Below are 12,129 nucleotides of genomic sequence, written 5' to 3'. Positions count from 1 at the left end.
TTAAACCAGCCAGATGTTAATCATGGAAAATATCAGTCCCATGATTAATGGAAGCTGGTTCAGAAAATGAAAGGCACTAGAAAAGAAAAAATATATTAGGCCTTTTCATATTTGGCCTGACTTCTGTACTGTTATATTCTTTAGAGTTCAATTAAATCTGCCGTATGTTACAAAACAATTATCCCATTATTAACACATGGTTAAATGTATATGGTTAACCAGGATTTCATTAAATACATCCCTGTTAATATTACTAAACATCATTATCATTACTCAGTGCAAACACTACTCCCAGTCAAAGCTCCTCTTGCCCATACGAGAACTTTACTGACTGATTATACCAGATATCTACACTTTCTTGCTATCTGGGCTCAGCCTCACCTGACAGCGCATTCATTGTAAGGGGCTGCTTGGGCTCAGATACCCTCAGCCCTTGGAATGTAGGGTCACCTCACTTCTGTCATGTCATGCCTCGGTGGACATGTTGTTAACAGCAGCTGGTAGGTATCAGTATGATAGGGTGGGACTATTTTGTGTTAACATGCAGCAGAGACACTATCTCTTCAACAGATGCACAGCCATTCTACTAAAACTCCTCCCTGAATCCTGTCACTTGATTGCGATGCTACCACGTGTCCCACGTGTCCCACGTAGGCTATACATTTAAAAATAAAAGGGTTATTGGGCTGTTTACAGTGTCATACAATAATAGAGCCACACAGCAACAGGAAAGGAAATGGAAATGAACACAAAAAACTGCCTAGTGCCAAGCTTACACAAGACTGAAGGTGGACTTGCGCTCACGAGTAGAGCGGCTGTGGACGTTGTTTTTTTGTTTTGTTTTTTTGAGTGGCTGCGGACAAATTCTTTCTGCACACACAATATGCATGACGTGACACTCTGCGCGTATGTTTTAATAAACATCATTTAACATAATAACTAACAATACAAATTTGCGTTGCATGTACAATCCTGTGAAAACAGGGGTTTTCCACTTCCCGCGCCCCTGGTAAAGACAAAATATTTAATTTCAAATAAATACTGTTCTTTTAAACTTTCTAATAACGTTACTCAAGAAAATAAAAATAAAATGAAGGATCATTTGACACTGAAGACGGAGTAATGATGCTGAAAATTCAGCTTTGCCATCACAAAATGAAGTTATATTTTACATATATTAAAATATAAAACAGTTCACAATATTTCATAATATTACTGTTTTATTGTAGCCTATTATGTCAGATAAGAGAACACATTTAAAACACATCAAAAAACCGACCCCGAACTTTTGAATGGTAGCCTATAATATAACGAGTAGCTATAATGTGTATAATATACGAATTACAACGAGTAATTTGAGTTTACTAAAAACAGTAATATTAGACGTACACTAAATTTCTCTGTTTGTTGCTATGGTTTGTTTGTTGGCATAGTGTGCCCCCTATTTACCACGCGGTGAATGACCTGCCACAAACACCATCTGTGTGACTTTAACTCGATTAAGATATTTTAGCTACAGCATGATGCTTTTGCATATGACTAACATAATTTTTGCACACAGTATTTAAGGAATGCAAACTCATTCAAAGTCATGGTTTGAAAAAGTGACAGGCGGACACTCCTCCTGACTTCCTCCCGCTCGTGTCAAATTGCTCATCCTGCAACTTCCTGTCGCTGTAATTCCTCATTGCTAACGGAGGCTTCCTATCTTAGCCTATCCAGCTAACTCCACAAACAGAAAAAAACCACAGCAATAATGTGCATTAAATTAACGTATGATATTACGTTCCGGAATAACACAGCCGTTGAAATGTGAACGAACAGAGATCGAATAAATGTAAAATCAAAGCGTTTCCGTTAGATTCACACTGTATTGTATGTTATAATGCTAGCTCAGGACTCTAGAGATTTGTTTGATGTCAGCTAGCTTGGAGTTTCGCTTTTTCTTTGTTCGTCGCTAAAAATAAATGTTAGGCCAGACTGTGACTCAACCGCAAAAACGAAAAGTTTCTCTTTTGTAGAGCGATATCGATTTGTGTTGACACCTGTTAGCTAGCGCGGCTAGCTAGCGCTCTCCACAGACTGATTCTACTGGAAATGGTGATTATTTCTGCCCTACTCTATTTTATATTCACCGTTAAGCTTGTGTTTATAAGATGTATTATCTTTGAATATCTGCTGGCCATGTTATTGAGATTGAGTTGGTCAACAAAAATGTATATACCGGTATGTATGTGTGTGTGTTTAATAAAGTCTCTGGCCTGCTAGCTAGCGACTTTTTGTCAAATGTTTTTGGAATCCAGAAAGCTGCATTCCAATTACATGACAGCCTGTCAGATTCTGTTAACATGACAGTCAAGTAATCATGGAGATCTCATCTTTTTTCTCAGTCTTGTTTTACCGTTATATCTGTTCCCCCTTAGATTACTGGCAGGGTTAGGTTTAGGGTTTGACAGTCGATAGGAAGCATAGGAGGAACACAGACTTAGAAACGATACCGTCATGGTTTGTTCTTCAAATAAATGAGTACCTTCAACATCATGTTTTATATGCTTCGAAGCAATGTTGATGACATTTACATTATTCAAAGGTTGCTTCAGATTGGAAAGTGTTTGTTTTCTCTGATAGACCTCCATTATGTAATCCGAAGGTGTTTTTTCTTGAATTTCTCTTGATAGTTGTTATAGTCTTGTTTTTACTCTGTATATTAAAGGCACTGCTTAATTGCATATTATTGTTTGTTATATGCAATGCAAAAAGGATGTTTCTGATATGTTAACCTGCTGTTATCTGTCAACAGGTAGACGCCCTCATGTGCCCATGGAGAAGGCGGCTTTCGAGAGGTGGCTGGAGTCGGTTTCCACCTCCTTCCTGGCGCTAAGCGACCAGCAGCGCAACCAATCGCTGGACCACCTCATCTCACTGAGCGGCGCTGCCCAGCTGCGACACCTGTCCAACGGGCTGGAAGCGCTGCTGAAGCGGGATTTCCTGCGCCTGTTGCCGTTAGAGCTGGCTTTTTACCTGCTCCGCTGGCTGGACCCCCAGACCCTGCTCACCTGCTGTCTGGTGTGCAAGCAGTGGAATAAGGTCATCAATACCTGTACAGAAGTGTGGCAGAGCGTGTGTCGAGACCTCGGGTGGCGCATCGATGAGTCCATCCAGGATGCGGGGCACTGGAAGGGTGTTTATCTGAAGGCCAAACTGCGCATGAAGCAGCTGAATGAGGAGGATGCGTTTGAGACGAGCTCTCTGATTGGACACAGTGCTCGGGTATATGCTCTCTACTACCGGGATGGGCTTCTCTGCACAGGTGCGTTACCTTTATAGTGGTTGTTTTTCCTGGTCATGTGGTCAAAAGGAGATCCAGTCCGCATGGAAATTCACCCTAAATTCATCTAATTTATAAATGCATCTTATTGATCTAAAAAAAAATTTAATCTAATTTTTTGTCATCAAAATGTCAATTTGACTTCCCTCTGGTGTAATGTTTCCCAGACTTCTCCAATCATTTAGACCCCATCCCTTTTTTAAAATTCAACCTCAAGTTTGCATTCAGATCTGTCTTTGTCAAATCAACAACCGATAGATAGAAGCAAGTAGCCACTCCACAATTTATGTTTCTATAACCCATTCAAAATACATTGTGACATTTAAGTGCTAATTTTCCCTTTCGTAAGTTCCGTTTTCAATTTCCAGTGTGGGAGAGAATGAATTATTGTGCTTCTTATGGATTCTTGTTACATCCTAGGGTCCATAAAAAATGATAGGACATGTTAATCTGAAGTGCATTGAATGGTTGGTTTAAGTCTTTTCATAGATTGAACTCAATAAGGCTGTAATTTTATTTTTACCTAGCCATATTTGCTCTATCGCACTAAACCAACACTATTCTTTGAATGGTAAATGGACTGCATTTATATAGCGCTTTCACAGACCTATGGCCACCAAAGCGCTTTACATATAGCCTCACATTCACCCATTCACTCACTCATTCATACACCGACGGCGGTGTCAGCCATGCAAGGCGCCATCGAGCTCGTCGGGAGTCCACGAATCCACGTAATCAAATTCATTTATTTTGAATTTAAATATGAATGGGTGGTGGTTTACTGGTGAAGCATGGAGTTATTGCTTGTTTTAAATGAAGATCACGTTTAGTGGCTCGCTGATTGTAGACATCCTTCCACTTAGGTTCCGATGACCTGTCAGCCAAACTATGGGATGTTCGCACGGGTCAGTGCGTCTATGGCATTCAGACCCACACTTGTGCCACTGTCAAATTTGATGAGCAGAAACTGGTAACAGGATCTTTTGACAACACCATTGCATGCTGGGAATGGAGCACTGGTGCCAAAATCCAGCAATTCCGAGGACATACTGGGGCAGGTTGGTGTCAAGCTTTGTCGGCTAATAGCACAAAGAAGATCAGTGATTAAAGATTTTGCTTGTGATTTCGGTTGTGTCACTGCTGACCTTTATGGTAATGTCATGGCAGCAAGACATTGCATATGCATAAAAAAATAGTTTTACTGTTGTTGCAGTATTCAGCATAGACTACAACGATGAGTTGGACACCCTGGTCAGCGGCTCAGCAGACTTCACTGTAAAAGTCTGGTCCCTGTCTGCAGGAACCTGTGTCAACACTCTTACTGGACACACAGAGTGGGTCACTAAGGTAAGACTTATTTTGACCAGATCTCATTGTGGAATGAAGCATTGTAGTTTATTATTATTTAGATGTACTCTGTACATCTGCTCTGGTTTAGGTGCACCTTCAAAAAAGCCAAGTGGAGTCCATGATGCACAGTCCTGGTGACTACATACTACTGAGTGTTGATAAGTATGAAATAAAGGTAATGTAAATCACTTGTGCAAGTATTTTTCAAGCTCTATTAATGTTTTTCAAATTGCTGTTCAGTGTGAAGTTTGATGTCTAAAACAATTAGATTGGGATTTTTAAATGTAAAGTTGTTTTTAAATGTAAAGTTGCAGTCAAATTATTCTATTGTTGCATTTAGGCCTGTCATTAGTAGTAGTAAAAAAAATATCAGTAAATTTAATCTTGAACTTTGTTTTTGTGTGTGCTCTTTTTTTTTTCCTTTTTCTAATGAATCACATTCAAAACATGAGTATAGGAATGTGGCAAGAGAGTTTGTAACCTTAACTGTACAAAAAAAAAGCATACAAAAAGAACTTGCAGTTGAGCCAATATTTTGCATTGATAAAGTTATGTGATATTCTGACTTCATATGCGCAGTATTTATCTGTTTCTGCCTCTCTTTCTCCATAGGTGTGGCCTATAGGATGTGAGATCAACTGTAAGTGCTTAAAGACCCTATCCGTGTCAGAAGACCGCAGTGTCTGCTTGCAGCCACGATTACAGTTCGACGGCCGGTACATTGTCTGTAGTTCAGACCTGGGGATATATCAGTGGGACTTTGCAAGTTTTGATGTCATCAGGTACATTCATTTGAGCCCCTCAATTGTTTAAACAAGCTGCTAATAACCCTGTTGAATCAAATGTCCTTTTAAAGGTATAGTTCACCCAAAAAATGAAAATTTTGTCATCATTTTCTCTCCCTCGTTTTGTTCCAAACCTGTATGAGTTTCTTTCTTCTGTTGAACACAAAAGAAGATTATTTTAAATAATATTGGTAATCATACAGTTGACGATAGACATTGACATCCATAGTATTTTTTTCCTATTATGGAAGTCAATGGCTACCATCAACTTTTCACTTTTGGGTGAACTATCCCTTTAAGTTTGAATATTTTTATATTAGAGAGGGAACTGTAATGTTGTTTTTTATGTTTTTTTTCCTTCATTTATTCTTGTCAAACAGCATTCTGGTACAGAAATTGAATAATCAAAACTGCATTGTCTTCACTGTATAAATTAAATATAATTAATCTTTGTTAAAGCTGCAAAAGTGATTTTCTCTTTGTATTTTGTTGTTTGATTAACATTAATGACAGACAGCAGCAGGAATATTAGGCTACTGTCACCTTAAGACCAAATGCACGGATCCAATATACTGATACACATCTGTTTTAGTTGTTTACAGTCTCTTAAGACATAAGCGACTGTGTTTACGAGGATACTCAATGAAACAGGCGTAACAAACGTAATTGTACATGTTTGTGTCCGTTCAAGCACAAATAGACGTGAAAGAGAACTGAATTCTGTGTTCGCGTGCTTTCTGTTCTGCTCTGTGTGTGTGCACAGAAAACAGCACGCGAGTTTTGAAGTGAGGTCTCTTTCACGTCGTCTTGTGCTTGAATAGTTTAAAATCTCTTGAATGTTTAAACTGACATAACCTAAAACACATGCAAATAATAAAATGATACGCACATATCGATGCTAAAACTATATGGCTTGATTTCACAGAAATCGCTTAGATTAAGCCAGGATTTGGCTCTAGTTCAATTAGGGCATTTAAGTAGCTTTTATAAGGGTGCCTTAGAAAAGAACATTACTGGTGTGCATCTTGAGACAAAACAATGGCACTGACATATGCTAGTGTAAGTTGCTTTCAGTTAAACCAGCTCAAACATGCATTCTAGTCTGGGTCTAGCTTAAGCCTTGTCTGTAAAACCAGGGGTATGTCGTGCAGCCCTAGTTTAAATGTTATGCACTTTTTTGTTGTTGCATATAGTCATCTTATTTAATTGCTTTGAATAAACAATTGAATACAGTGCATTCATATTTTGCTCATTGTGCCCAGTTGTGGCCTTAAAGACCCACTCCGATGAAAATCATGTTTTTCTAGGTGTTAACATGTTCTTGTGGCATTTTTCTGATGTTAGAGGACATATCTTGAGAAAAATAAGTTCAAAGTTGTATTTCTGAGTATTTCTGCATTCAAATGGCTGTGAATCAGTAGCAGACGCTAAAATGCCAGCTAAAATAGACTGGAGTTGTGACGTAGTAACTCCACTGGGCGGTGCCACAAGCTCATACTCCCCTCCGCCCCCGCCCCCGCCCGCGCGGCTCAGGTTCTGAGGAGTAGAGAAGACGATGGCGGATCAACACCTATGTGCGGTAGCGGGTTGCAATGCTAACTGTACGTTCACACCGCCGCCGACTTGAGCGGCAAAGAAGCTCTGGCCGCCCTGTCAAGGACGCTTGTCAAAAAGTACGAGGAAGCTTGTTGACGCTTTGGCCGCTCTGACGTAGCAGCATTCTATGTTCGATCATGGGAGAAGAGAAGTGTCACACCATGAAAAGTAAACAAAATAAATAAGCAATACATTGACACTAGAAACCTTTTATAATGACAGCATTTGTATAACCGTTTTGGTCACATTATTATTTATTATTATTAATAGTGAGTGCGCGCGCGCGGCCGAGGCTCTCTCTCTCTCTCTCTGCTATCTCTCTGCGTTCTTATATGCCCTGTCAAGCGCGCCCTGTTAAACTGGCAGGACTTAAAAACACATGCAAATGATAAACTTTCACTCTGATGGTTAAACTGCAATTAATCCGATAATGATAGGAAACCCAGCAACGGCGATGATCAGCTTCTCCTCCGTTTTCTCGGAAGCTCAAGTCGGCGGCGGTGTGAACGAGGGGGAGGGTCGTCTCCGTGCCAACGGCTCCCCCCACAACGCAGAGGCGAATTTCTAATGAGCTACTGCCGCTCTGCTGAAGCAAAGTCCCAGAAAACGGCACAGGTTTTGTGATTTTGGCTAAAAACGGCATAATCATCATTTAAAGACCACTGAGAATGTTTAAAAATAGCTCAAAATATGATCGGAGTGGGACTTTAAGAGACAGGCCAAAACATTATTTTTCACCTAACTGAAATTATGCCTTTTAAATTTGAATATAATTCGAATATTAGTAATATTATTTATTGGTAGCCATTGTGACAGCCCTCATGCACTATTTCTAGGTTATATAAGTTACATTTATGCAATGTTGCTTTATGCAAAAAAAAAGTCAGCTTGTGTTTATTATTTACTGATTTTTTCATATTTACAGAGTCATCAAACCACAGCAGGAACCCTCCAGCCTCTCTCTGCTTGGTTTCGGTGATATCTTCGCTCTGCTTTTTGATAACCACCACCTCTACGTTATGGACTTGAGGACTGAGGTCACCGTGGGCCGTTGGCCACTGCCAGCCTACCGCAAATCCAAACGTGGCTCTAGTTTCTTACCGGGCGTCACCTCCTGGCTCAACGGACTGGACGGCAAGAACGATTCGGGCCTGGTGTTCGCCACCAGCATGCCCGACCATAGCATTCATCTGGTTCTTTGGAGAGAGAACGGCTAGAAACACAGAGGTGGTGAATACTAGCCCTGTGCTCTGAAATCAGGCAAAACTTTTATGAACACAACAAAAAGAAGAAAAAAGGGTGCTCTCATTTTGAAAAAAGAAATGATAGCCAACCAAGTTAGATAATGCATGGACCAAAGTGTTTTCACCCCTCTTTGCATTTGTTTCCATTCAGATTAGGAATTTACTCTTGCTTCACTCTTTCTTATTCACTTGCAAACCACGTATTCTACTCGTTGCAATTTATAGAAAAGGAGACGTCTGAAGATTTGTAGTACAGACCATAGCTTCTCTCCATGATGTGAACAATCCAAGGCTTTTGTTTGTTGAAGATTTAAGAGAGTTCCTACTGACATTCAGATTTCAGCTCCTTTTGCTTTCACACCAGTGAGAGGTAGTGAAATGCTACAGCACCATCTGAGCACAGATCGCTTCACAGCAAGCATGAGCAGTAGAGCTGGCTTGTTTTTTTTCTAGCACAATCACCAAGATTGACGATGAAGTGTTTTTTTTGTTTTGAGTGCTACCTTTTCAACAAATTTGCTTTATTTACAACATCAGGAATTTTCCTGTAGATAGAGAAATGTTGCCTTAAATCTACGATTTCCTTTTGAAGAATTTGAATTTGCAGACCTCTGCGTCTGTAGGCGCTGGCTTGCACCCCAAACATCTGTGTTGGTCATTTTGCTGAGTTTTTGAAAATACTCTGATAAAATGCAGTCTGAAATGAGTTTCATATGAAGGTCATTCAGAGGTGGCTTCTTGCTGTTACTGACCCTTGGTTTTATTTTTCATTCAGTTAATTAGTCGTGCATTTATTTTAACACTTAACCCTTTGCATTTACAGTGTCACATTCTGAAAACCAATGTTACAATCCTCCCTCAATGAGAGAAAAATGTTTTATGCTTATTTTTTTAACCTAATGTAATCGACACTGTAAGAATTAGTCTTACCACTATTTAGCCAGACTAGATTGCACAAAAATGTTTCTTGTGAATCTCATTGAATGTTCATTTTTAATCTTTATTTTTAAAGACTGATCTTATTTTTAGCATAATCCAGGGCTAACCAGCCTTTGTCACTTTATATATCTGCTTCTGTAGTTCTGTATATCGTACTGGAACATTAGAACAATGAAACTTTTTATTTTCCCAAACAATCAAAACAAATGAATACGTTTTTTACGTGATAGTTTAATGTTTTCTCACCATGTTGCTCACACATTTCAGTGGAAAGATACTGGGTAAAAATACGTCATTGGAGAGTTACAACGTCTGTATGCACTGGTCATGTGTTACTTCACTGTAATGCTAACTTCACAGACAGTAATGGCATCCATCCATCATTAGCAGAATTCAGGTCTGTTGTTTGTATAACAAAATAACATGCTGTCTTACAAATAAATGACAGTAGCTAATGATAGAAGTTGACTTTCTTTTGACTCATGATGTTTACTGTTTTTCCTGATGTGGAACATCTAGTTATGTTCTCTTGCATGTGATGTATCAATTTAATCCAGCTCTGCGTCAACAGAACCTCCAGGTCGCTGGACCGCAATGCAAGTAACAATCGTATTATAAGTTATAACCATAATTACAGGAGCCTTTCTCAAACATGCTTTTAATCTGTTTGCACACTAGAGGGCGATGCTGCAACACATGTGGTAAAAGACTGACAAATCATTATCTAAATCATCTAATACGTAGTGGACATGTGCTTTTTATTTCCCAAACCTGTTTATTGCAAACTCTGCCCCGCAGTCGATTCCAAAGATGTTTATTCAGTGTTGATCGCCTAGTTTAGGAGGGGAGGGGGGGACTGTATTGGATTTATGCAGTACGTCATTGCACTACTGGCTGCAGCGAGGACATCGTGTGGCAATTAAGAGTTAAATATTAATAAAAAAATAAAAGAGTGTCACTGAGAGTAAGTGAATGATGAATTTTCCTTTTTGGGTGACTGTCCCTTGACTCAATGTAGAAGTGTATAACGAAATAATTTAGAGCTTGTGTAAATGTAGGCTAAGTGTCGTTCCCACAGTTCGACGCTCTTGCGTACACTCGGTCTGATCTAAGTTTTCCCTCTTCTTGCTCAATTGTCTCTCAGCTAATTTATATTCCCTGTCTTCTTCCTTTCTTCGCCTTCTTTTTCTTCCCCCAAGCTCCCCCTCGCGCTCCTCCCTTTAGCCCCTCCAAAGGTCAATGGAAGGAGTTAAAGGCAGAAGAATAACATGGCATATCTCTCTTATTACCTGTCTCTCCCTCTCAATCTCAGTGCAGAATTCATAGGCTGTTTGGGCTAAGCATTAATATGGCGTAATCCCAAAACTTTCAATCACATCACAGTTTACACAAGCAGTCCCAGTTACTCATTAATTTGACCATACAAAAGACCTTTTCTGTCCTTATGAACAAACAGAAAAAAATGCTTGAAAAAATGGTTTATGAAGGATCGAATTAAACTCCATTTTATTACCCACTTACCTTGAGAACTGCTTTCTCATAGTAGATATTTAGTCAAGGATTGGTCATATCCATTGTTATTATTGCTGCAAAGAGGGACTCAGACATGAACTATAGCTGAAAGTAATTTTGGTAACTCTACAATATCAGGTTTCATTTGTTAAACTTTAGTTAACATAAACTAGAATGAACAATACTTCAGCATTTGTCAATCTTAGTTAATGTTAAATTAAAATATAAAATTGTATTTGTTAACATTAGTTAATGCACAGTGAACTAAAATGAACAAACAATGAGTATTTGTATTGACTAACATTAACAAAGACTTATACGGAAAGGTTATTTTTCTTTTCTTTTTTTTTTTTACTTTTATAATATGGCAACTTTTGGAATTTGCTGTAAGTAATAGCTCCCCATGTTCTGTTGTATATTACTGTTAAGAGGAGGAAACAAAGCATTGGTAACACTTGTGAAACTTGTTTCCAGGCCTGAGAGAATGCACTCTGTATTGATAACTGTTTATATATATATATATATATATAATTATTATTATTATTATTATTATTAATACTGTTTTGATATATATGTAATTGCATAAACTTTCAAGTGTCTTTGATTTAGGAAATTATTGAAGGCCTGCTTTCTGTATTTCTCCTTGAAGAAAAAAAAAGACTAATACTGTAACAAATGTATTGATCATTGTTAGTTCATGTTAGTTAATACATTAACTAATGTTAACAATGAGACCTTATTGTAAAGTGTTATCATAATTTTGAATACTAACATTTAATAATGGCACAGTATACAAAATTCTTGAAGTTGTGAACTTAGCTGTGTATCCATATTTTATACAGTTTAAGTAAATAATAAACTGAATTATTATGAATTCTTATTATTTCAGAAATGTTCCTTAAGAACAGTATTGGTGGGAAATGTTGCTTGAATGCTGATATTTAGTCAAATTAATGTTTTTTTTAAAGTGTTTGCTCATGAGATTCCAGTACTGGAAGGATCAGGGAAAGCTGTTTCACCCCAAACGGTGAATTATGAAAATGTAACAATGAAGATGAATTTGAAATGCTTAGCATAGAACATAAAACAACATAAAACATTTTACTATCTTTACACTAAGACAGTAAAATCCCATTCTTAAGACCACCCACATAAAAGATGTATATCAGTATGCTTTGAAACCACAAGCAATTACAATGCAAAGGACCACTCTGATGAACTCCATATGCTTAAAATATGTGCAAATATCATTGGCAAGCACAGCATATTAAGTCTTGATGAGATACATTTCTTCTAATCCTTTTAATGATTTAAGCATGTTCAATTATGAGTGCTCTAAACATATTGAAAAGGCATGTCTGCACTGTTTCTATTA

At 38.2% G+C, this 12,129-nt stretch overlaps 1 protein-coding gene across 1 annotated transcript; it reads left to right on the top strand.

Annotated features, from left to right (window-relative positions):
- Positions 1-1,667: 1,667 nt before the first annotated feature.
- fbxw2 (F-box and WD repeat domain containing 2) lies at positions 1,668-9,705 on the top strand. Its single transcript, XM_084114240.1, has 7 exons — positions 1,668-2,100; positions 2,801-3,310; positions 4,192-4,386; positions 4,542-4,675; positions 4,767-4,853; positions 5,291-5,460; positions 7,985-9,705. Exons 2-7 carry the CDS (start codon positions 2,821-2,823, stop codon positions 8,274-8,276), a joined length of 1,368 nt encoding a protein of 455 aa, XP_083970366.1. The 5' UTR covers positions 1,668-2,100; positions 2,801-2,820; the 3' UTR covers positions 8,277-9,705.
- The last annotated feature ends 2,424 nt before the right edge of the window (positions 9,706-12,129 follow it).

Source organism: Abramis brama (assembly GCF_963993115.1).
Source record: "Abramis brama genome assembly, chromosome: 5".
Taxonomy (NCBI): Eukaryota; Metazoa; Chordata; class Actinopteri; order Cypriniformes; family Leuciscidae; genus Abramis; species Abramis brama.
The sequence above is the reverse complement of the archived record's forward strand: the minus strand, read 5'-3'. Positions and strand labels throughout refer to the sequence as shown.